This window comes from Pteropus medius, unplaced genomic scaffold (genome assembly GCF_902729225.1).
Source record: "Pteropus medius unplaced genomic scaffold, Ma_sr-lr_union100, whole genome shotgun sequence".
NCBI lineage: Eukaryota > Metazoa > Chordata > Mammalia > Chiroptera > Pteropodidae > Pteropus > Pteropus medius.
In genome coordinates this window covers 3,294,001-3,317,675 of record NW_024343578.1, presented here as the reverse complement: position 1 = coordinate 3,317,675, position 23,675 = coordinate 3,294,001, and the positions used below count along the sequence as shown (strand labels likewise).

The following is a 23,675-nucleotide window of genomic DNA, read 5'->3' as shown; positions in this document are numbered from 1 at the left end:
AATAATATGCTATTAAAAATAAATATTGAGTACAGAAATAGTTCTGGAAAATCAAAAATGTGATATCAGAAATCAAAAGAAGGGCTGAAAGATAAAGTTTAGGAAATCCTCCAGCAAGCAAAGCCAAAAGACTAAGAAACAGAAAACAGGAGAAAAAAGTTAGAAAAGTAGAGATCTGATCTAGAGGGCCAACATACAAATAAAAGAAATCCTAAAAAAGAGGAGAGAGAAAATAGAAGAAAGAAAATCAAAGAAGAGATTCAAGAGAACCTTCTAGCACAGAGAAAGGCTACAGGAAGGTATCGGATGAACTAACAATAAAACAAAAAAAATTAAGCTATGAAAAACAGGCAATTATTAAATTGAGGACAAATTAAAAAAGGAAACAATTATAAAGTAGTGCAGAGTTCAACTGTGAATAATACCTAAATGCATATGATAATGTAAATACTCAGTTCATACTTAACCAAAAATTGTAATGTAACTCTAACAGGAAGAAGAGGTGGGGGTAAGACAGAGGAGAAAAGTAATGTGAACAGCTAAAAGCTTTTTTCCCCATAATGTTGTACCAGTAGACATGTTTAAAATTAATGACTCAAAAGATAACAGCATATTATTTTGTAAATGAGAACTATCAGAATAACAGTGAGAACAGGAAGCAAATACTTAAGGGAAGGGAGACTGTGGAAAGGGAAGGGCACAGAACTGTTTTGTTTTAAGCTTTTTATTGCTGTTTTGCTTTGTAAACCAAGTGCATGTATTATTTTTTATAGAAGTATTTTTAAATAAGTTTAACAATTTTTCTCCACTCACATCTGAACATTTTTTCATATTATGATCAACAGATGCTTATTTGTGTTGAGTGAGAGGAATGACTTCAGAGTAATCATAAAAAACACAAGAAGCACAGGAGGCACAGGAGGCAACCCTGAAGCAGTGGCCAGTGGGGTGGGGGAGGCGGGGCTTCTCACCGGAGGGAAGCACCTCTGGGGAGCAGCTTCAGCACCACACTGTTTGAGGTAGTCAGCCCAATCAAAGTCCTGGCCTGGGTAGCCTAGGTAGGGACAAAAGAACAATGACTCACACCGCACATACCTGCCTCCATGTCTCAATTTACTGCTCTGCTAGGTGTCCACCCACAACTTCTAATTTGCTAGTATGAGAACTTTGATCATTTTAGAGAGGGTAAAAACACCTTATAAATCCAAAGCATTGTTAATTTTATAAAATGGAGCAAATACAGTCAAACTATATAACAATACAACAAAATTCTTTGGATAAATTTTGAAACTTTAACATTTCAAACCATGCATTTATTTTGAGCAATATTTTATGATTAGCTGCTGGCAATTCACTAAAAGAATTTAAGACAGTTATGATTGGATTTGATTTGTATCAATAAGTCTAATGTTATTATCAATTCTATTATGATTTAAGCTCTAAAAGAATAGAGACAGGAAATGATCTTCAGTGCTATTTATTCGGTGAAGACTTTTTTTCTTTCATAAAGCAGTTTCTTTAAACGTATCTTAGCTCCTACAGATACCGTACTCTCAGCACTGTTTTCAGATTCATGTTCTACAGAATTTCAATGCTCTTATAACCGGAAATCATGAATTCATTTCATAAATAAGGTTGAGCTTAACTCCCCACTTAAGTCCATCATCCAGGTTCTTGGTAGAAGCCACTGCATATCTATGTGAGGAGCTGGACTGGGCCTGCAGCATCCAACTGCTCTCTGCTTCACAGAGCTTAATATCTCACAGGCATAAAGTAGGCTACTCAAGATTATGCCACCCTACAGCCAAATAGCCCCTGCGATTACCTCTTCTGCCCAACTGAGATTGGCATCATGTTCTCCCTTTGCCTCCACATCAATTTTCCTCACAGTATACTATTTGCCATTTTTATTTACATAATATTCTACTTTCCTTCTATTTGCAAAGACAGTTGAATTATCTATAACAATGCTGAAAGCTCCAATATCTTTAATAATTAGTTTTTCTTTTTACATGAAGGCAGTAGGCAAGATAAACAACTTGGGATGTCTGAAGTCTTCCAGTAAAACAAGAACTTCCTCCTGTAGATGTGCCCCAACCACCATCACCACTAGGCAGACACTCCCATTCTCTGTTCACTGATGAAGAACCTGGGAGACTCTCCTACTGTTTTCTCCTTGAAGGAACTGTGTTGTACTCACTTTTATTTCCTCAGTGACAAGCCTAATGCCTGGCTCATAGCAAACATTCCATAAATGTTTGTTGGATAAATGAAGGCTGAATGGAAGGCAAAGGTTCTAAGTTTATGACTCTTGCTAATACAAAAGAGCATTTTCAGCCCCCTGTTCTAGCAATCACCATTTAGAAAGTAAAGCTATGTTTCCAAAAGCCTACTAACGAAAATACATAGACTGCCAATCAAATAATCTGGTTTGTTGATATAAAAATCAGATAAATGTTTGATACTTCCAGATACTCCAAGTTAATAAATACTAAAAATTTCGGTCAAGCTCAACTAAGTCATATTTATGAGTCTTAATTAAAGGGTCAAAGACTATATTCTGCAAACTGCAAATGCCAGAAAATGAGCTGCTACTTTCCTACCTACAGGTTCTCTATATCCTACTTTTGACCAAAAATGTCTCTCTGGAATCCAAAGAGTATCCCTCCAAGATGAGGCCCGGAAACCTAAAAATCACCAAAATCTACCTCCTACCTCTGGCTCCAAGGTCTCTTCTCATAAGTCTGCTCTCAACACTCACTGTACAATCTACTCCCAGCCCTCTGTGACCTTCCAACAGACACAAGGGAGAATAAACTAAGGAACCTTCATGGAACCCCAGGTTGTTATGTGGATCCATTTGTCAAGGTAAAAGGACAGAACATTGCTTATTTAATAGTTGAGCTTAATTTGTAACTTTCAAATATGTAAATATATGCAATCTGAGCCTTCATTTATACTTGTCTTAGGCCTCCAAAATGTGAAGGATAGGATGAGGCATGAGAAGAAAGGGGAGCAAAAGATCCGGTAATGCCATCTGATAAATCTCATTGCAAAGAAAAGTTTCCAATGAACACAATTCAGAAAAGAATGAATGCATACCAGGAGGGGGGCTGATGTGTAAACCATTCTTTAGACTCCACTGCACAGGGAAAATGCCAGGACTGTCAACATGACACACAAATGATCGCCTCACACGATTCTCTGGTCTCAAATCATCCATTTCCACTAGAAAGTACTTCTCATCAAAAACCTGTACATACAATTTAACAGATAAAATAGACAAATGGTTTTATGGGTATGGGTAGCCAAACATTACAAAAGTTCACAGCTACGATGGGTATTAATAATAACATTAAGCACTAGAAAAATGTTGTCTCTGTGTCACGTACTTTTTAAAATGCTTTTCATATTATAATTCAATTTTAATCCAACAATCTAAGGAGGTAAGTACCATTAATAACTCCATTTTGCAGATAAAGAAATTAAGTTTAAAAGGAGGTTAAATAACGTGTCCCATGTTACACAGCCAGGAAGCAGCAGAACCTATATTCGAATCCAAGTATTTTGACTCCAAACAAAATTTAGTTTAGACTTAGTAAGGAGTCACCTACACAAGTATACCAGATTTTCAGAGTCTAGTCTAGTTTTATGAACTTCCTCTGGCTTCTTACTACTATCAGCCCTTCTGATGCCAGATAGGGCCTCCTGACCCCATTTCAGGTTTAGAATCCCTCCTTGTCCTAAGAATAATCTTCTTCCAAGGCAAGAAAAATTTTAATTTCAACAAGTCAGATGATTTGGCATCCAAGCAACTATTCCTCTAGTCATATTTGACTTTTGGTTCTACTTTCAGTAAATGGGACTTTTACACTGAAATCCTCTTTCTTATGCTTCAGTTCTAGTAACTGAGTAATTGGGCCTTGACAACCTACCTGGCTCTTGCATTTACTCCTGACAAAAGCCTTACTTTTGTCAGGCTCCAAAAGATGAAAGTCTGAATCTAGAATACATGGCTGCAGCAATTGTACTGACAGATCTTTTGACACTAATTACCTGCTTGCCACACATCTCCTCACCTCAACAAGCCTTGCACCTGGTTGGACACTAAAGACACTGCCTGCCTTCACAGTTTTTAGATACCATGGCCTACCTGCTGGTTAAACCTCCTCTAGTCATGTACAAGTAGGCCTGCCCCCAAATGTGCCACCCCCTATTATAGTGTCCAGGCTTTGGTTGGCTGGGGCAGCCAAACGTCGAAGGAATGGGCCACAGAGAACTGGACAGAACAAATACAAAATGTGTACAGAAGTAATTCTAGCCTCACAGCTTAGGAAAAACAATGGGCTGGATTAGTAGAGCCTGAAGATCAAAATGCTACTAATTTCTTAAACCAGTCACCCTGACAGGAATTCTTACCAAGAGAGTTGCCCCTGTTTTACCTTAACAACTGTAGCAGGAGAGATCCCAAAAGGAGACCAGGGGTCTACAGCTTCCAATTTCATATTTACAGAGAATGAATGCATGCCAATCACTTGTTTATCCTAAAATGCAAACATCAAGGAAGAATAAAAATAGAGTATTTTTGCCTTAATTTTATATTCTCATATAGCTGAATACTACTCTTAATTAAAATAATGATTCTGGTAAATAATCTAATCCTATAATTTTCTTCCCTGGAAAAAATTATTCAGGAATAAAACCATGGAAAGCATTCCTATTCTCTACATTTGGAATAGAAAGGCCACCTGGAGATAAAACAAATTTATTTGATAATAAGTCAGGGCTATGTAGTTAAGAGTAGAAAAGGGAAGACCCAAAATGCTTTGAGAGAACTTTGAGAGAGAACCTAGACTACTATGAGAAGAAGAAAAGGATGACCATCATTCCGGCCTTCAAACCACTTTCTTCTTTCACACACCGAAGCGCAATCTCAGACTCCAGGGGTTATTTAATGCTTTGCACCTCCCACAAATTGCTCTTCTCTACTTGTTTTTGTTTTTACCTTAAATAAGTAGGATGGTAATGGCTCTTCTTCCTCCTCTTTCACTTTGGCCAGGATCTCCTCCCACTCAGCTTCATTTTTCAAATGTCTGATGGCTTTAGTAAAAAAAGACGAGATGTTTTAAATGATGACAGAACTTACACACTTTATTAACTATTCTAAAAGCATTCACATAAACCAAAAAGTTACCTTCCACTGGGAGAAGAAAAGGGTTCAAGCCCACTGACATTACCTTCACTCAGAGAACCTGCACCCTAACTTTAGTACTGTGTCTCCTCTCTTCAGAGCCTGGGTAGTTAAGTATGGTAAAACTACTAGTGAGATCATAAGGACTGCTGTAGTCCACAATATAACACAACATCCAAACTGGGGCATGTAATAATAAATGCAAATTAATTTAAACAGTAACTCCAGTTTAAATATTATTAGAGTTTCTTTTAATGAACAATTTGCTTTGAATCCAAACCTATTCTACTCCTATATCTAAACGAATGCTACCTAGGGAATTTTTCTTTAATTTTGGTAAAAAGTCAGTATGAGTTGGGACAGAGTCTACGAAATACATATATTAAATGTGTGGCAAATTACAAAAGCAATAAAACTGCCTCCAACCAAAAAATAGGCATTTAATAACTCCATATACAGTTTTTGAAATATCTCTATTATGCAAAGTAACAAAGGCTTTTATAATATGCAAAATAATGCATTTTCAGTCTTATATCAATAAAAGGTAATATAACAATAACGCAATAGCTGAAAGAAAAATGTTATACTATTCTTCACCTAATGGGGGCTGAAGTTCATATCCCTGTTGAGCTGCCCAACCAACGTGATGAAGAAATGGATCCAAGTAATACAACCAATGTTCAAAATTGTCAGAACTTTCAAGTCCTTCATAACGCAGCTTCAGTCTTCCCCCAATATTTTCGACTACAGTAACAATCCAAGTGCTTAGAGAATCCTGGAAAGCTTGACATTCTAGCCTGGAACCTGGAGCAATGAGATCTAAAGGATTCCTCCCATTACGGAGCTATAGATTAAAAAACAAAAAGTGAAATGAAAAATACAAGAGTTAACATAATACTTAAAAAAGTCAAGTTTTAAATTATCTCAAACTAGCCTTTACATTTTTACCATTCAAAGCCAATGACACTGAATTGCCTAATATCATACAAGATCCTATAGTACGTTTATCACAAAGAAAATCTATCTATAATGCAATAAAATTATTCTAACAGACCTCTATCTCTAAGACTGTTAGTTTCATCTATTAAGAATTGTAAAAATATCATCATTAGTCTGATTATAAAAGCAAATATGATCATCATTAAATAAAAAATCAGCGGAGTGACATCAGAAACATGGTGGAATGAGACACATTCCCAGATCTCTCCCCTTGAAACAACAATAAGCTGAACAGCTAAAACTCAACAAAAAAAAAACCCAAACTGCACACCAGTGTGTCTGAGCGTGGGATCTGCGCATAAAGCTACCACAGGTCAGAAGCCCTGGTGTTGAGGGTGGACTTGGGGAAACAAAAAAGTTGCCTCTTGCAGCTTGAGCAACCTGTAGAGAGGAGGGGAGAAGGTGCGTTAAGTGCCCTGAACAGCCCTGTCTGGGAGTGCTGTGAGCTCCACATGGCTGGTGGCAGGGACCAGTTGACAGGGCAAAAAGCAGAGAAGCAGGAATGACAGAGAAGCAGGAATCGCAGAGAAACAACAGCTGATTTTTACCAGCTGTGGTTGCAAAACAGAGGCTGAGCAGCAGCCCCCATCCCCCAACCTAGAAGGCTCCTTTCCCCATACTCTCTGAGACCGAACATGGCAGAGCCCCAGGGGAATCTGAGCAAACACTATCGAAACTGTTGATAACACTGACAAGGACTGAGATTGAGGGTAGCAAGTGTGATTAAACAACTATAAGGGGAAAAAAAGGCATTATTAAGGCTTTATATAAAGCAGGGATCCAAGAGACTTAGACACCACCTACTGGACACCAAAAGAAAAACACCTTCTTTGCAACAAGCTAGAGAGACCATAATGTGATAAATCTTCTTTCTGGAAAAAAGAAAAGCAGAATACACTTCCATTAATGCCCAGGGGAAGAAACAGCCCATTAAACACCATAAACAACCAAGGTGACAAGGCATCACAGAAAGAAATAGAAAAATCTCCAGAAATAAGCTTACAAACATAGAAAAATGCAACTTAAATGACAGAGAATCCAGGATGGCACTTTTGAAAAAACTCTGTGAGTTCCAAAATGAATCATATCAACAATTTCAGGAATTGAAAAAACTAGACGAGCAGAATGAGTTCTTTAGCAAGGAGATTATAACCTTCAAAAAGAACTGAATAGAACTTTTAGAGATAAAGAACACACTGCAAGAGTTGAAAGATGAAATAGAAAGCTTGGGAAATAGAGCTGACCAAATGAGGAAAGGAACAGTGATATAGAAGACAGAAATCTAGAAATAAATCAGAAGGAAGAAGAGAGAAACCAAAGAATGAAAAATAATGAAAGAGAAATTCAAGAACTAGCTGATACCATCAGGAGAGGAAACATAAGAATAATGGACATTACCAAAGGCAAGGAAAAGGAGCAGGGACTAGAAAGCATTTTCAGACAAATAGTGGATAAGAATTTCCCAAATCGAAGGAATAAGCTGGACCTTGAAATTCAAGAAGTCAACAGAACACCCAATTATCTCAACCCAAAAAGGCCGTCTCCAAGACACACTGTATTAAAATTATCAAAAATCAATGACAAAGACAGAATTCTCAGGGCAGCCAGGGAGAAGATGATGATAAACCCATTAGATTATAGTCAAACTTCTCAGCACAAACCTTACAAGCCAGAGAGGAGTGGAATCAAATATTCAAACTATCAAATGAAAAGAACTACCAGCCAAGAATAATGTATCCAGCTAAGCTCTCCTTTAGATATGAGAGAAAAATAAAGACTTTTCCAGACATACAAAAATTGAGGGAATTCTCCATTACGAGGCCTACATTACAGGAAAAGTTGAAAGGGGTCAGAAGGGGTCAGCTCACCTAAAACAAATGACAAACTAACTAACTAACTAACTAAATAATAATTAGGAGTAAGGTGACTAGAAGGCAAATGGAAGCAGAGGAATGAAACCCTTACTAAACAGGGCATTATAACCTTAAACAATAAGAGATTTGCTTTAGCAAGATAGTAATGAAGTTCAGCATACATAGGGACAAATTGAGACAACCATGACTGCAAAGAGAAGGATTCAAGGATCCAAATTTGCAAAGGGGAATGGAGATAATGCACATACAGAAGAAAATGGACGACTGTATATATATATATATATATATATATATATATATATATATATATACACACACACACACATATATACACACACACACATATATATACAGTCTATATATATACATGTATATATATATACAGTCTATATATATACATGTGTCTATATATATACATGTGTATATATATATATATAGTCTATATATATATATACACATGTATATATATACATATATATAAAACTATTCTTTACATATTTGTAAGAGTAATCACACGCCAGAGATTCAGAACTGAAGTATATAACATAAAACAAGAAGAACCAAAGGAAAACCCACATGAGCTAACTAAAATAAAGAAAACAGAAACACAAGGACAAGGAAGCAATGGAAACACAGAGCTACTAGAAAGAAAAAGATAAAATGGCTATAAGAAGACCTCATATTTTAATAATCACCCTAAATGTAAATGGACTGAATTTACCAATAAAAAGGCACGGAGTTGCAGAATGGATCAAAAAAACAAAACTCAACCATATGCTGCCTCCAGGAGACACATCTCAGTTCCAAAGACAAATATAGACTCAAAGTAAAAGAGTGGAAAATGATATATCAAGCAAATGGCATTCAGAGAAAAGTGGGAGTAGTGGTACTAATATCGGACGAAACAGACTTCGAAATAAAAAAGGTAAAGAAAGATACTGAGGGACACTTCATACTGATACAGGGAATCATGCACCAAGAAGACATAACATTTGTTAATATCTATGCTCCCAATCAGGGAGCCTCAAAATATGTAAAGCAATTACTAGTAGAACTAAAGGGAGAAACAGACCAAAACACTATTGTACTAGGGGATCTAAATACTCCACTGTTGGATATGGACAGATCATCCAAACAGAATATCAATAAGGAAATAACATCCTTAAATGACACATTAGACCAACTGGACATGATTGACATTTATAGAGTCTTTTACCCCCAAAACAGCTGCTTATACATTCTTCTCTAGTGCACACAGAACATTCTCAGGGATTGACCACATATTGGGACACAGAGATAGCCTCAACAAATATAAGAGGGTTGAAATGATACCAACCATATTCTCCGATCATAATGCTTTGAAACTAAAGATCAACTGCAAAAAGAAAGCAGGAAGAACCACAAATACATGAAGATTAAATAACAGGCTACTGAAGAAAAACTGGGTTAGAGAAGAAATAAAAAGAGAGATCAAGAGATACAAAAAAAGAATGATAATGATAGTACAACATATCAAAACTTTTGAGACACGGCAAAAGCGGTCATAAGAGGAAAGTTCACATCATTACAGATCTACCTCCAAAAACAAGAACGAGCCCAAATAAACAACCTAACGCTTCATCTTAAAAAACTAGAAAAGAATAAATGAAGCCTAAAGTCACCAGAAGGAAAGAAAGAATCAAAATGAGAGCAGAAATAAATGAAACTGAAAACAAAACAAACAAACAAAAAAAAAAAACAAGAAAAAATAAATGCAACCAAGAGCTGGTTCTTTGAGAAGGTTAATAAAATTGACAAACCCCTGGCTAGACTCACTAAAGAAAAAAGAGAACGGACACAAACAAAATCAGGGATGCGAGGGAGGGAGAAATTACGATAGACACCGCAGAAATACAAAGGATCGTATAAGCATAGTATAAAAAAGTATATAACACCAAATTTAATAACCTGGAAGAAATGGACCAGTACTTAGAAAAACACAATCTCCCTAGACTGAATCAAGAACTGGAAAATCTAAACAGACTGATCAGCAGTATGGAAATTGAAACAATCATCAAAAACCTATCAGAAAGTAAAAGTCCAGGACCAGATGGCTTCATCAGTGAATTCTACCAAACATTCAAAGAAGATGTAATACCTATTCTCCTCAAACTCTTCCAAAATATTGAAGAAGAGGCAATACTTCCCAACTCATTTTATGAGGCCAATGTATCACCCTGATATCAAAACCTGGTAAAGATAACACAAAAAAAGAAAACTACAGACCAGTATTTCTCATGAACACAGATGCAAAAATCTTAAATAAGATACTAGCGAATCGAATACAGCAACATAGTAAAAAGGTTGTACATCATTATCAAGTAGGCTTCATCCTAGGGGCACAGGGATGGTTCAACATATGCAAATCGATTAATGTGATACACCATATAAACAAATTAAAAAATAAGAATCATATGATCATATCAAGAGATGTAGAAAAACCCTTCTACAAGATACAACATCCATTTATGATCAAAACACTTAACAAAATTGGTATAGAAGGAAAGTACCTTAACATAATAAAGGCCATCTATGACAAACTCACAGCCAACATTATACTTAATGGTGAAAAACTAAAAATCTTCCCTCTAAGATCAGGAACAAGGTAAGGCTCTCCACTATCACCACTGTTATTCAAAATAACATTGGAGGTCCTAGCGAGTGCAATCAGGCAAGAGAAAGATATAAAAGGCATCCAAATAGGAAATGAAGAAGTCGAACTGTCACTATATGCAGATGACATGATACTCTATATAGAAAACCCTAAAGATTCCACAAGAACAATACTAGAAACAATAAGCAAATACAGTAAAGTTTCTGGATACAAACTCAACGTTCAAAAATCTAGTGTTCACATACTCAAATAATGAAGTGTCAGAAAAAGTGGAAAAGATAATTCCTTTTGCAATTGCAACAAAAAGAATAAAATATCTAGGAAAAAATCTAATGAAACATGAAGGACCTACATAATGAAAACCATAAGATCCTAAATTAAAAGAAATCGAAGAAGATACAAAGAAATGGAAATATATTCCATGTTCTTGGATTGGAAGAAGCAACGCAGTTAAAATGACTGTATTTCCTAAAGCATTATACAGATTTAATGCAATCCCCATCAAAATCCCCTCGGCATTTTTTAAAGGATTAGAACAAAAAAATCATCAGATTTGTATGGAAGCACAAAAGATCCCCAAATTGCCAAAGCCATCCTGAGAAAAAAAGAACGAGTTTGGAGGCATCACTCTGCCCGACTTCAAATTATACTACAAAGCGACAATAAACAGAAAGCCATGGTATTAGAAAAACAGACACACGGACCAGTGGAATAGAATTGAGAGTCCATTAGTAAAACCATATTTATATAGGCAAATGATTTTCAACAAAAACGCCAAAAACATACAGTGGAGAAAGGAAAGCTTCTTCAATAAATGGTGCTGGGAAAACTGGAAAGCTACTTGCAAAAGAATGAAACTAGACTTGTCTATCGCCAAATGCCAAAATTAACTCAAAATGGAATAAGGACCTGAAAATGAGACCTGAAACAATAAAATGCATAGATGAAAACATAGGAACTGAACTCGAGGACCTTGGACTTAAAGAGGATTTTATGAATTTGACCTCAAAAGTAAGGGAAGTAAAAGCAAAAATAAATGAATGAGACTACATCAAACTACAAAGTTTCTGCTCAGCAAAAGAAACCGTCAATGAGGTAAAGAGACAACCATCTCAATGGGAAAATATATTTGCAAGCAAGGCCTCCAATAAGGGCTTAATATCCAAAATATACAAAGAACTCATATGACTCAATAACAACAAAAAAAACAAACAATCCAATAAAAAAAATGGGCAGAGGACCTGAACAGATATTTCTCCCTAGAAGACATACAAATGGCCAACGAATATTTGAAAAGATGCTTAACATCACCAGCTATTAGGGAAATGAAAATCAAAACCACAATGAGATACCATCTCACACCTGTTATAATAGCTATAATCAACAGGATAAGTAATAACAAATATTGGAGAGGATGTGGAGAAAAAGGAACCCTCATACATTGTTGTTGGGATTGTAAATTGGTACAGTCACTATGGAAAACAGTATGGAGGTTCCTCAAAAAACTAAGAATGGATCTACCGTATGATCCAGCAATCCCTTTACTGGATATTTACTCCAAAGACTTGAAAACCCATATCCAAAAAGATATTTGCACACTGATGTTCATAGCAGCATTATTCACAGTGGCCAGGACATGGAAGCAACAGAAGTGTCCTACGATAGATGACTGGATAAAGAAGCTTTGGTACATATATACAATGGAATATTATTCAGTCATAAGAAGGGATGACATACTGCCATTTGCGCCAGCATGGATGGACCTCGAGATAATCATGCTAAGCGAAATAAGCCAAACTGAAAAAGTTGAAATCACATGATATCACTTATGTTTGATAGAAACCTAAAAGCAACAAATGAACAGGACATACAAACAGAGATTCATGGACATGGACAATAGGCCAGTGGTTAGAGAGTAGGGGGAGGGAAATGGTAGAGTAAAGGGGGTCAAATATGTGGTGACAGAAAGAATCCTAACTATGAAAAGTGAACACACAGTGTAAATATATGTATATATGCCTTACTGTTAAAGTGTACAGTTGAAACACTGGATTTCGTTAACCAATGTCACCATAAAAAATAAGTAACTTATAATAAACAAACAAACAACCAAATAAATAAAATAAAGATTAGGATGTCAGAATCAAGGTCAATGTAGAGTAGGATCTTTATTAATTTCTTTGTTCATGATTCCATTCATTAATTCAAATTTTACTGTGTTTCGTATATGCGAGCCCTGACTAAACATAATAAAATGAGTCAGAGTATAAAATATAAAGATCAGCTTGAAATAGAGTGTTCACCAATCAAGTTTTACAGGCAAATGTAAATGGATCACAGAATTAAATGTAAGATCTAAAACTCTAAAACACTTAGAAGAAAACATAGGAGATTTATCCACATGACCTTGAGTTAAGCAAAGTTAAGTCTCCTTAGATATGACACTGAAATCATAAGCAACTAATTCAGAACACTTTAGGCACTGAGCAAGCCACTAGTTTGCAACCTCTGAGGGTAAGTTTAAACCTCTCATTATCCATGCCTGTGTCTGTAGTAACAATGCTCATTTGCCTTAGAGTAGTGAATGAGCAACCAATTTAAGGTTCTTTGGACAGGAAACAAATATCATTAAAGATTAGAGGGGTCTTCCACACTGATTCTGCAAGCAATAATACTCACGCCCTCTAGCAGCGGAACAGGAGGACTACATGCTCCCATCAGGGTCTGCCGCAGGAACTCATCCCAATCAGACACCTTATCTCTGATGCCTAGATGAGGGAATAAAATGAGTGGTTACTCATAATGTAAATAAGCCACAGAACACAGAGAAACTAAACTAAGCAGACTAGAGAGAAATTAAATCAATGAGAATGGCTTAGAAGTGCATTTGTTGTTTTTGTATCTTAAGAGTCTAACATATTGCTTTCTTGAGAGAGTACAACAAAAATCTCTATAGAGAGAGCTACTTCCTGGTTAGTTTAATAAGAGTCATATGGAAAACAAAGAGAACAGGCCCTTTGTTACTATAATTTACCCAAAAGGTACCTACTTTCTTTTTTATTATGAGAACTTTCACATACATAAGTAAAAGTAAAGAAAATAGTATAATGAATCTTCATGTACTTGAGCTTCAACAAATGGCACTTCATGGTCCATGTTCAAATTTCTCCAGAGGTCTCACAAATGGTTTTTTCAATTTTTCAATTTGTTCAGTCCAATCAGGATCCAAATGAGATACAAATATTGCAAATGGTTGATATATCACTTAAATCTCTTTTAATTTGTTTGTTCCTTTATTGCCCCTCATCTCCCACTCTTTCTCTTTTTCTTGCAGTATATTTGTTGAAAGACTCAGCCTATATATAGTTTTTCTGAGCCTAGTTTTACTGGTTGTCTTTCAAACGTAACCAGTTGTTTTCACTAACCTCTATATTTTCAATAAGTCAGTATTTAGAGCCAGAGAATTGATCAAATTCAGATTTGACACTTTTCGGGGAAGGGAAGCAAGAATACTCTGTAAGTGGAGTTGCATCTTTCTACCAAGAGGTATATTCAGTCTGGTCGTCTTTCTTTTTGTGATGTTAGCAGCTTTTAATGGTCATTGCATAGATACATCCATTCATTAAGGGCTAAAAATGGTAGTTTTCTATCATTTCTTCTTTGTTTACTAACCAAAAAACTTACATAAAGAAAAAAATTTCTCTTCTTCAACAATTTGATTACCCTAAGGTATAGTTCATAAAAAGACAAGATATATTCTTAACTCTCTTTATTCTTCCCCTTTACCTACTAACCTTCAAAATTATCAGCTGATTCCCTAGCATCCTTCAAAAGCAACCAATGAGAATGTTGTTCAAAAATTTCACTATGGAATTATAGACTAAATCACATATATGTTACAGGCCATTACAGGTCTTATCCTGTTGATGCTCAAATTGTCCTATCTTTAACCAGAGGGAGTCTCTTCAGGTTGGCTCCTCAGTCCTTTTGGCATGATCCTAGGAAATAGTCACTGATATCTTTATTTTTGGTATAAAATGATATTTCAGGATCATCTTGTACATTTCTGCCATAGTCTAGGAATCAGCTATGTCTCTAAGGAGCCCTAATGTGTTTTGGTGAAAAGGTATTTAGAGACCATAATTAGTGTGATGAGGGTGCTCATTGCTACCGAGTTTGTGTTTCTAGCCCTTTTCAGTATCTAGAACTAAGAAATATCTTCTTTTTAAGATAAATCACATCAGGAGTTCATACTGATACTTCCAATACAAGTTCATGAAGATGGCGTTTTAACTTTATCCATCTGAGCTGTTTCCTTTCTCTCATACTGAAAATCTTAGTTTTCAATTACACATTTAATTATTAATTTGCTTTATCCCAGCAGTCCCCAACCTTTTTGGCACCAGGGACCAGGGCTCCTATGAGATTTTAATGCTTGATGATCTGAGGTGGAGCTGAGATGGTGATACTAGTGCTGGGGAGTGGTTGCAAATACAGAGGAAGCTTCGCTTGCTTGCCCACCACTGACCTCCCACTGTGCGAGCTAGTTCCTAACAGGCCACAGACCAGTACCAGTCCACGGCCCAGTGGCTGGGGACTCTTGCTTTAATTTATCCCACAATACACAATAATTATTCCAAAATAACATCAACACTACCATCAACAATGATTACTAAAAACACCTTACTTTTTTTTTCGCAATTTTTTTTTCTGTCATTATGGTTTATCACTATTGGGGATGTACATTTATATTACTATATTAAAAAGTCACTGAAATGGTTCTTCTCTGAGTAGTTATTTCACAAGCTATATTCATAGTTATATTTCTTTGATTATGCTTTTCTAAGAAATGCTTTTAAATTTTTCATTTTGTTTTATAATTATATAAAATATTTACACTGTTCAAAATTTAAATCTACAAAATATGGTACATTCGGAAAATCTAGCTTCTATTCTTGTTTCATTCAACCTATTCCCTTTTTTCTCCATAGGTAAATTTGATTTATTTTTTTAAAGCACCACTATTCTGTACAACTGAAACTACTATAAAAGTTTTTCAAAAATTTAATTAAAAAAATTTATAGGTCCCAGATCACTTGTGGGTGAGAGGAGAGAGGACAATAAAATAAAAAAGAAAGAATTAATCTGGTCCAATGTACTTAAAGATAATCAGACTTACAAGCTTAAACTCAGAGAGCCTCATGGTCTTATAGGATGCTAAGTAACTGATGCTCCCTGTATCATAAAAATTTAAGGCTTTATGGAGCACAGGAAATAATTTTTTTAAATAGGGAAATGTGCAGTATTCCTTATGAATGTTTTCCTTCAAAATGCTAACTCAAAAAAGTTAGAAAAACATATGTGTGTGGGAGAAAAACCTATGTGTGTGGGAGAAAAACCTATGTGTGGGGGTGACTGAAAACCTCAACATTGTGGATAACCCAGATTTCCCCACAGCAATAGCATACTATGTCTTGAAAGGAAGTACTGTATTACCTTCTGGGGCTTCAAGGGTCTTCTTATTCTGTTCACACCACCCAATGGGGTAGAGGTCAGCCTTCCTGATGTCGCACCAGAAGTCTGCTCTCCGGTCTTCCCCATAGCCATCGTAGCGGAGGAGGAGCAACTGCTCACAGGTGGTAATGATGGTGGCAACCCAATAGGTTTCAGGATCTGTTTTTACAACCACCTCCAGTTTCATCCCAGGAGCAAATCCATTTTGCAAACGTGTGTCCACCTGAACAGAGAAATGTTATTAACCACCAGATAATACTCAAATAAGTATTTCTTTGGCCGACATTCTTTTTGAATAATAATTAATAGCAGCAAATTTAGTGTTCAAATCTTGACTTCTAAATAAATAAGAAGGGCTCCATGAAAAAAAAACTGATCCCAATTCTGGGTTAGGGAAAACACAGTAAGAGCCTGGCATATCTCGTGATACCAAAAAGTAAGGAAATGCTCCAAAAATGATGCAGATATTTGGAAAGGACATGAGAGTCAACTAGAACTATGTCCTAATGGTCACATGTGAGACGATTTGAGCAATAAAATAATGAGAGTAATGGATTATAACTTACAGATTTAAGTAGACAGCCATGAATCCATGCTGTTAAAAATAACAGAGAAAGTACAGATCTTCCTTCGAGAAGACCAATTATTAAATAGAGAAAAATGATGGAAAAAGAAAATCATCTTTAGACAAACACCACAGAAACAGACATTGCAGGCAAGAATCATGGGTCAATACTAAAATGACTATGATGGCTATGATATTTGCATAATCTCAAAGGTTCTCCCTGCAAGATTCTTATGAATCGCAAAGGGAAAAATAGTAACATTACAATGAAGAAATCTGGCAGAAACCACACTAACTGATCAAAGTTAACACCACCAGTCTGAAAATATCAATATCGTATACCCTCAATATCATACAAGAAAAGCACAAAATCATTTTATTACACTTTCACCAAATCTGCATCAAATCGAGCTAATTATGACAAACACCAAACCCAAACTTGAATATTCTACAAAATAACTCATAAGTAACATGCTGTTCAAAACTGTCAAGGCCATGAAAGGTAAAGAATGAGGGACTGTCATACATAGGGAGAGACTATAGAGACCTGACCACTCAATGCAATGTGGCAATTACAACCACTGGAAAGTGAGGGGGAACCTGGAAAGGAGAGAGCCAGAGAGAAAGTCCTGAATTCTGGGTAAAAACTTCCCTCCCTTCTAATCACTATCCTGTTGTATTCCTAAAAGGTCATCACAATCCTGAATTATAGCACCACGGTTTAATACTGCCTGCGTCTTCACTCTCTGTTAGAATTATGCAGTATTAATGTTTTTCTGTGTGGAGTTTCTCTTGCCCAACATTGCTTATGAGATTCATAAATGCTGTTGCATGTAACAATAGTTTCTTTTCACTGCTGTATAGTATTATGTTATACAAACATGCCACAATTTATCTTTTCTAATGCTAACAACAGTAGGAAATTTGGATAGTTCCGTTTTGGAAAACTATAAATAATACTGCTATGATTATAGGAATAGTTTTTTATGTCTCTTGGTGCATACATACATGGATTTCTATAACAGACAGTCAAACTGTTTTCCAAAGTGGATGCACCAATTTACTCTCCCAGCAGTAAAAATTCTTTTGCTCCAACATTCTAACCATCATTTTGCATTTTCTTCATTTTCATTTTAACCATTTGGAAGGTGTATGTCTCATTATGATGTTAATTTGCATTTTCTGATTAATGAAGTCTAGAATCTTCATATTTATTAGCTATTTAGATTTCTTCTTTTGAGAAATGCCTAAATTTCTTGCTAATTTTTTATTGAGTCTATATTTTGAGTATTAGGTCTTTGTCAAGTTATTTGTGCTACAAATATTTTCTCACTTTTTTGATGGTGGTATTTGAGGAATGGAAGTTCATAATTTTAATATGTCTTATTTACCAATGTTTCTCCTTTTAAAAGTTAGTGGTCTTTCTACATTTTTAAGCAAAATTTTCATATTCCTAGAGGTCATAAAGATATTGTACTATATTATTTCCTAGAAGCCTTTCATATTTAGAACTAATATCCACCTTGAATTGATCTCTGTGTATGGTACTGAGTAGGGGTCAGGTTTTATCTACTTGAAAATGCACATACAATTGACCCACCACCTTACCTCACCACTGTAAATTGCCACTTTTGTTATAAATCAAGTGTTCCTACAAAAGTGAATCTCTTTCTGATTTGTTTGTCCTTAGATTAGCACTACACCGCCTTAATGGTCTAAAGTTTCTTTGCAAATTTTTGCCACATTCATCCCTAGCCATTTGATGTTTTTCATATTATTGTAAATCACATCTTTCAGTTTCCATTTTTGTTTGTTACTGGTATATAGGAATGTAATAAATTTTTTATGCTACCTTGCATCTAATAATCTTGCTGAAATTATTAACATATCTGCAAACTATTTTATTCATCTGCAAACAATGACATTTTTTCCTTTCTTCTTAATCTTTATACGTTTTGTTTTTCTTACCCAACTGCATTGGCTAGAACCTCTAAAAAATATCAAACAGAAGTCATGTTAGCCAGCATCTTTGTCCTGCTCAATATTAAAAAGAAAGCATGCATACTACAATTAATAAAATTTCCTACAGCTTTTTTACAGATATACTTTATCAAGTTAAGTAAAGTCCCATCCATAGTTTGCTAAGAGTTTTACCATGGTGGGTGTGCAATTTTATAAATAATTTTTCTTTACATATTGAGATGATAATATGATTTTTCTCTTTTATTCTGCTACTATGGTGAATTATGCTGATTTATTTTTAAATGTTAAACCACCTTCTATTCCTGAAAAAATCAACTTGTTATTAATGTATTAGCCTTTCTAAATATAGCTACATTCAGTTTGCTATTATTTTGTATACAGAGATATATGCATCAGTCTTTATGAGTGACACTACATTCTATAATTTTTCTTTCCTAAAATAGTCATATTAGCTTTGATATCAAGATTATGCTGATCTCTAAATAAATTGGTACACTACAATCAATAATGGATAGAATAACCAGACAAAAAAGGAAACAGAGGACTTGAACAAGTCTAAAAACCAAATAGACCTATCAGGCATTAACAGAACACTCCACCTGACAGCAGAATACATATTCTTCTCAAGTGCACATGGATCATTCTCTAGGACAGAACATAATGTTAGGCCAAAAAACAAGTCTCAAATTTTAAAAAGACTGAAATCATACAAAGTATCTTTTCTCATTATACCAGAATAAACCTGGAACACAGTAACTGAAGGAAAACTAGGACATCCACAAATGTGTGGAGATTAAGCATACGCTTAACCAAGATACATTCCAAAACTCCCACTGGACGCCTGAAACCGCTGGTAGTACCAAACCTGTATATACTATGTTTTTTCATATACATACAAAACCTATAATAAAGTTTAATTATTAAATTAGATACAATATGAGATTAACGATAATAATAAAAAAGTTATATCAATATACTATATAAAAGTTATGTGAGTGCGGCATTATTAAAATAAGGGTTACTTGAACACAAGCACTGTAATACCACAATAGTCAATCCGATAACCAAGACAGCCACTAAGTGAATAACAGGCAGGAAGTGTATACAGTTGGACAAAGAGATGATTCATGTCTCTGGTGGAATGGAGTAGGATGCTGCAGGACAGCACGAGATTTCATCATGTTATTCAGAACAACATGCAATTTAAAACATTGTTTGTTTCTAGAATTTTCAATTTAATGTTTTCAGACTACAGCTGATGGCAGGTAACTAAAACTGTGGAAAGTGAAACCACAGATAAAGCGGAACTGATGTTGGTCAAGGAAGAAATCACAAGGGCAATTAGAAAATACCTTGAGACAAATAACAAAAATACAGCATATCAAAATTTATAAGAAGCAGTGAAAGTAGTGCTGAGAGGAAAATTTATAGCTATAAATGACTATATTAAGAAGAAAGAAATACCTCAAATGGAAAAAGAGGACAACACGCAAGAACAGATGGATAATATAAGCAGAAAAATAGAAACTCTAAGAAAGAATCCAAAGGAAATGCTAAAAACCAGCAATACTGTAACAGAAATTAAGAATACCTTTGATGGGCTCATCAAGAGACTGGGCTCAGCCAAAGAAAGATTCAGTGAGCTAGAAAAAATGTCTATAGGAACCTACAAAACTGAAAAGGAATAAAAAAGGTAAAACAGTATCAAAGAACTGTGAGGCAATTACAAAAGGTGTAACATGTGTAACGTAAATACTAGAAGAAGAGAAAAAGGAAAGGAAGAAATATTTGAAGCTATAATGACTCAGATTTCCCAAAACCAATGATAGATACCAAACCACAGATCCAAGAAGCCCAGAGAACAAAAAAGATAAAAACCAAAAAAATCTACATCCAGGAATATCATAGTCAAACTGCAGGAAAATAAAGACAGAAAAAAATCTTGAAAGACAGAGAAAAAAATAACACTCTACATATAGAGAAGCAAGCAAAGATAAAAATTAAATCAGACTTCTCTTCAGTAACCACGCAAGCATGAAGAGAGTGGAATAAAATATTACTGAAAGAAAAAAGCTACCAAACTCGAATGCTACATCCAGCGAAATCAAACTTTCTCAGACAAATAAAAATTGATGGATTTTTGTGACCAGTATACCTGCCTTGAAAGAAATGTTAAAATAAATTCTTCATTTCTGAATGAAGGAAATGATATAGGTCAGAAACTCAGAAGTAAAGAAAGGAAGAGTGTAAGAAAAGGAATAAATGAAGATAAAATCTTTAATTTTTCTTAATTCAACTACTAGACAAGTTTGTTCAAATTAATAATAGCAACAAAATATTTGGTAATTATATAGTTTATGCAAAAGTAAAACAAATGATAGCAATGTTGTAAGGGATGGGAGGGAATACTCTTTTATAAGGTACTGGCATTATCCACGAAGTGGTACAGTGTTACTTGAAAGAGGACTTGGATTAGTTGTAAATATATATTGCAATCACTAAAAAAGAGTTTTAAAAAGTATAACTGACCCTTGAATAACACATGTTTGAACTGTGTGGGGCCACTTATATGAAGATTTTTTTTTTCAATAAATACTGTAAATGTATTTTCTCTTACAATTTTCTTAACATTTTCTTTAGCTTTATTGTAAGAATATGGTATACAATACAAATAACATAAAAAATATGTTAATAAACTGTTATCAGTAAGGCTGCTGGTCAACAGCAGGTTATTATTAGTTAAGTTTTTAGGAAGACAAAAGTTATATGTAGACTTTCGCCTGTGCAGAGGGTCAGTGCCTCTAATCCCTGCATTGTTCAAGGGTCAACTGTGAAATGATACGCTAAGAGCATTGTGTTAAGTGAAATAAACCAGATATAAAAGGGAAAATATTGTATTGTTCTGCTTATGTAAAACAGATTACTTCATAAAGACAAAGTATAATAGTGGTTACCGGGGCCTAGGGAAAGGAGAAAATGAGGAATTATTGTTTAATGTTCAAAGGGTTTCTGTTTATGATGAAAAAGCTCTGGAGATGGAGTAGTGGTAGTTGTACGACACTGACGAAGTATTTAATGCCACTGAACTGTACACTTAAAATAGTTAAAACAGTAAGTTTTATACACATTTTAACACAATGATTATATTTTTTAATTTAGTGGTTGCTGGTGTTTATGTATCTTTAATTAACTGTGGTCTACTTTACAAATAATATAATACCACTTGATGTGTTGCATAAAGATCTTACAACCATATGCTCCCAAATCTTCCCTCCACATCTTTTGTGCTATTGCAGTTATATACTGCATAATAAATAAACACACAATGTATTGCTACCATTTGTTTATTAAAAATAAGAAAAACATGAACTTTTTATTTACTTACATTTGTCATTTACATTGTTCTTTATTTCTTTGTATAGATCTAAGTTTCTGCCTTATAACAAATTCTTTCTGCTTTAAAAACATCCTTTAACATTTTTTTGCAGGTAATGAATTCTCTCAATTTTGTTTTCCTGAAAAGTCTTTATTTCCCCTTCACTTTTGGGGTAAGTTTTTGCTGGGCACAGAATACTGGTCTACAGGTTTCTTTCTTTCAGCACTTTAAAGATCTTACTCCATTGTCTTCTGGTTCAGATAGATAGTTTCTGAAAAGAATTTTGCTGTAATTCTCATACTTGTTCCTCTATATGTAATGCGCCTTTTTTCTCTGGCTGCCTTCAAGATTTTTCTCTTTCTTTCTAGTTTTCAGTAGTTTAAATACAATGTGCCTGGATGCATTTTTGTTGTTTTTGTTGTTTATCCTGTTTCGCATTCCCTGAACTTCAATCTGTGGTGCGGTATCTTTCCTCTGAAAAATTCTCTGCCATTATCTCTTCAAATATTTTTCTCACTTTCCTTTCTCTTTTTGAGATTCTAGTTACACATACACTATGCTTTTTTACATTGTCCACAGCTGTTTGATGTCTGGTTTGGTTTTTTCCTCACTCTTTTTTCTCTCTGCATTTCACTCTGAGCAATTTCTGTTGACCTATCTATAAGTCTACTGATTCTTTCCTCATATGTTGTCAAGTCTACTGATGGGCATGTCAAAGGCAGTCATAATTTCTGTTACCATGTTTTTCATTTACTATGATTCCCATTTGATTCTTTCTAACAGTTTACATCTCTCTGAAATTCCTTTTGTGTTCATGCATGTTGTCCATCTATTCTGCTAGCACCTTAAACATATTGATAATGGTTATTTAAAATTCTCTTGAGAGTTCTAACATCTGGGTCATATAAGTCTGGTTCTGTTGACTGTTTTGTCTCTTGACAGCTTGCTGTTTTTTTCTTGCTTCTCTATATGGCCCATAATTTTTGTCCGAAAGCCAGATACCCTATGTAGAACAGTTGAGACTGAGACAAATATCATTCAGGCCTGGAAATGGGCATATTTCTTCTTATACCTTAAGTCTGAGGGAGAAGGTTAAGTCAATCTAATTAGGAGTGGAGGTGGGTTTGGGTTTTGTCATTGCTATGGTAATTCACAGTACACCACAGGCTTCCACTTCCACCAGTATTTTCAAGTATTTTAGGCTAATTTGCCAGAGGGTTTTCTCCCCTCAATGTTTGCTGCTCTACTCTCAAATTTAGGTCTTCTCTTTGTGACTACATCTCACAGACTATCTCTTTCCATACTCTTGCCTTTCCCCCACAAATAAACCTTTACTATCCAATACTTTCTAACTGGTGGTTGGGGACAGGCAAGAAGGGGCATTGTCTGAGATTCGCCCTAAGTCTTAGTCAGGTTTGGGTCCCTGGGTCTTGAGAGCAAGAACCTCTCAGACAACCTACCTCTCCCACAACTGTAGGAGACCTCTAATATTCCAGCATGTATTTCTACCCGCTCCTGGG

General features: G+C 35.1%; 1 protein-coding gene across 19 annotated transcripts in view; it reads right to left on the bottom strand.

Moving 5' to 3' along the window:
- The window catches only part of SFMBT1 (Scm like with four mbt domains 1), a 96,695-nt gene that overhangs the window by 17,277 nt on the left and 55,743 nt on the right, over nt 1-23,675 (bottom strand). For all 19 annotated transcript variants that reach the window (XM_039867467.1, XM_039867477.1, XM_039867464.1 and 16 more), the window contains 7 exons: nt 16,214-16,454; nt 13,397-13,485; nt 5,789-6,035; nt 5,006-5,100; nt 4,443-4,544; nt 3,103-3,253; nt 972-1,054 (listed from right to left, as the gene is read on the bottom strand). In XM_039867467.1, the coding sequence (XP_039723401.1) occupies nt 972-1,054; nt 3,103-3,253; nt 4,443-4,544; nt 5,006-5,100; nt 5,789-6,035; nt 13,397-13,485; nt 16,214-16,454 (1,008 nt within the window). The remainder of the gene's footprint in view (nt 1-971; nt 1,055-3,102; nt 3,254-4,442; nt 4,545-5,005; nt 5,101-5,788; nt 6,036-13,396; nt 13,486-16,213; nt 16,455-23,675) is intronic.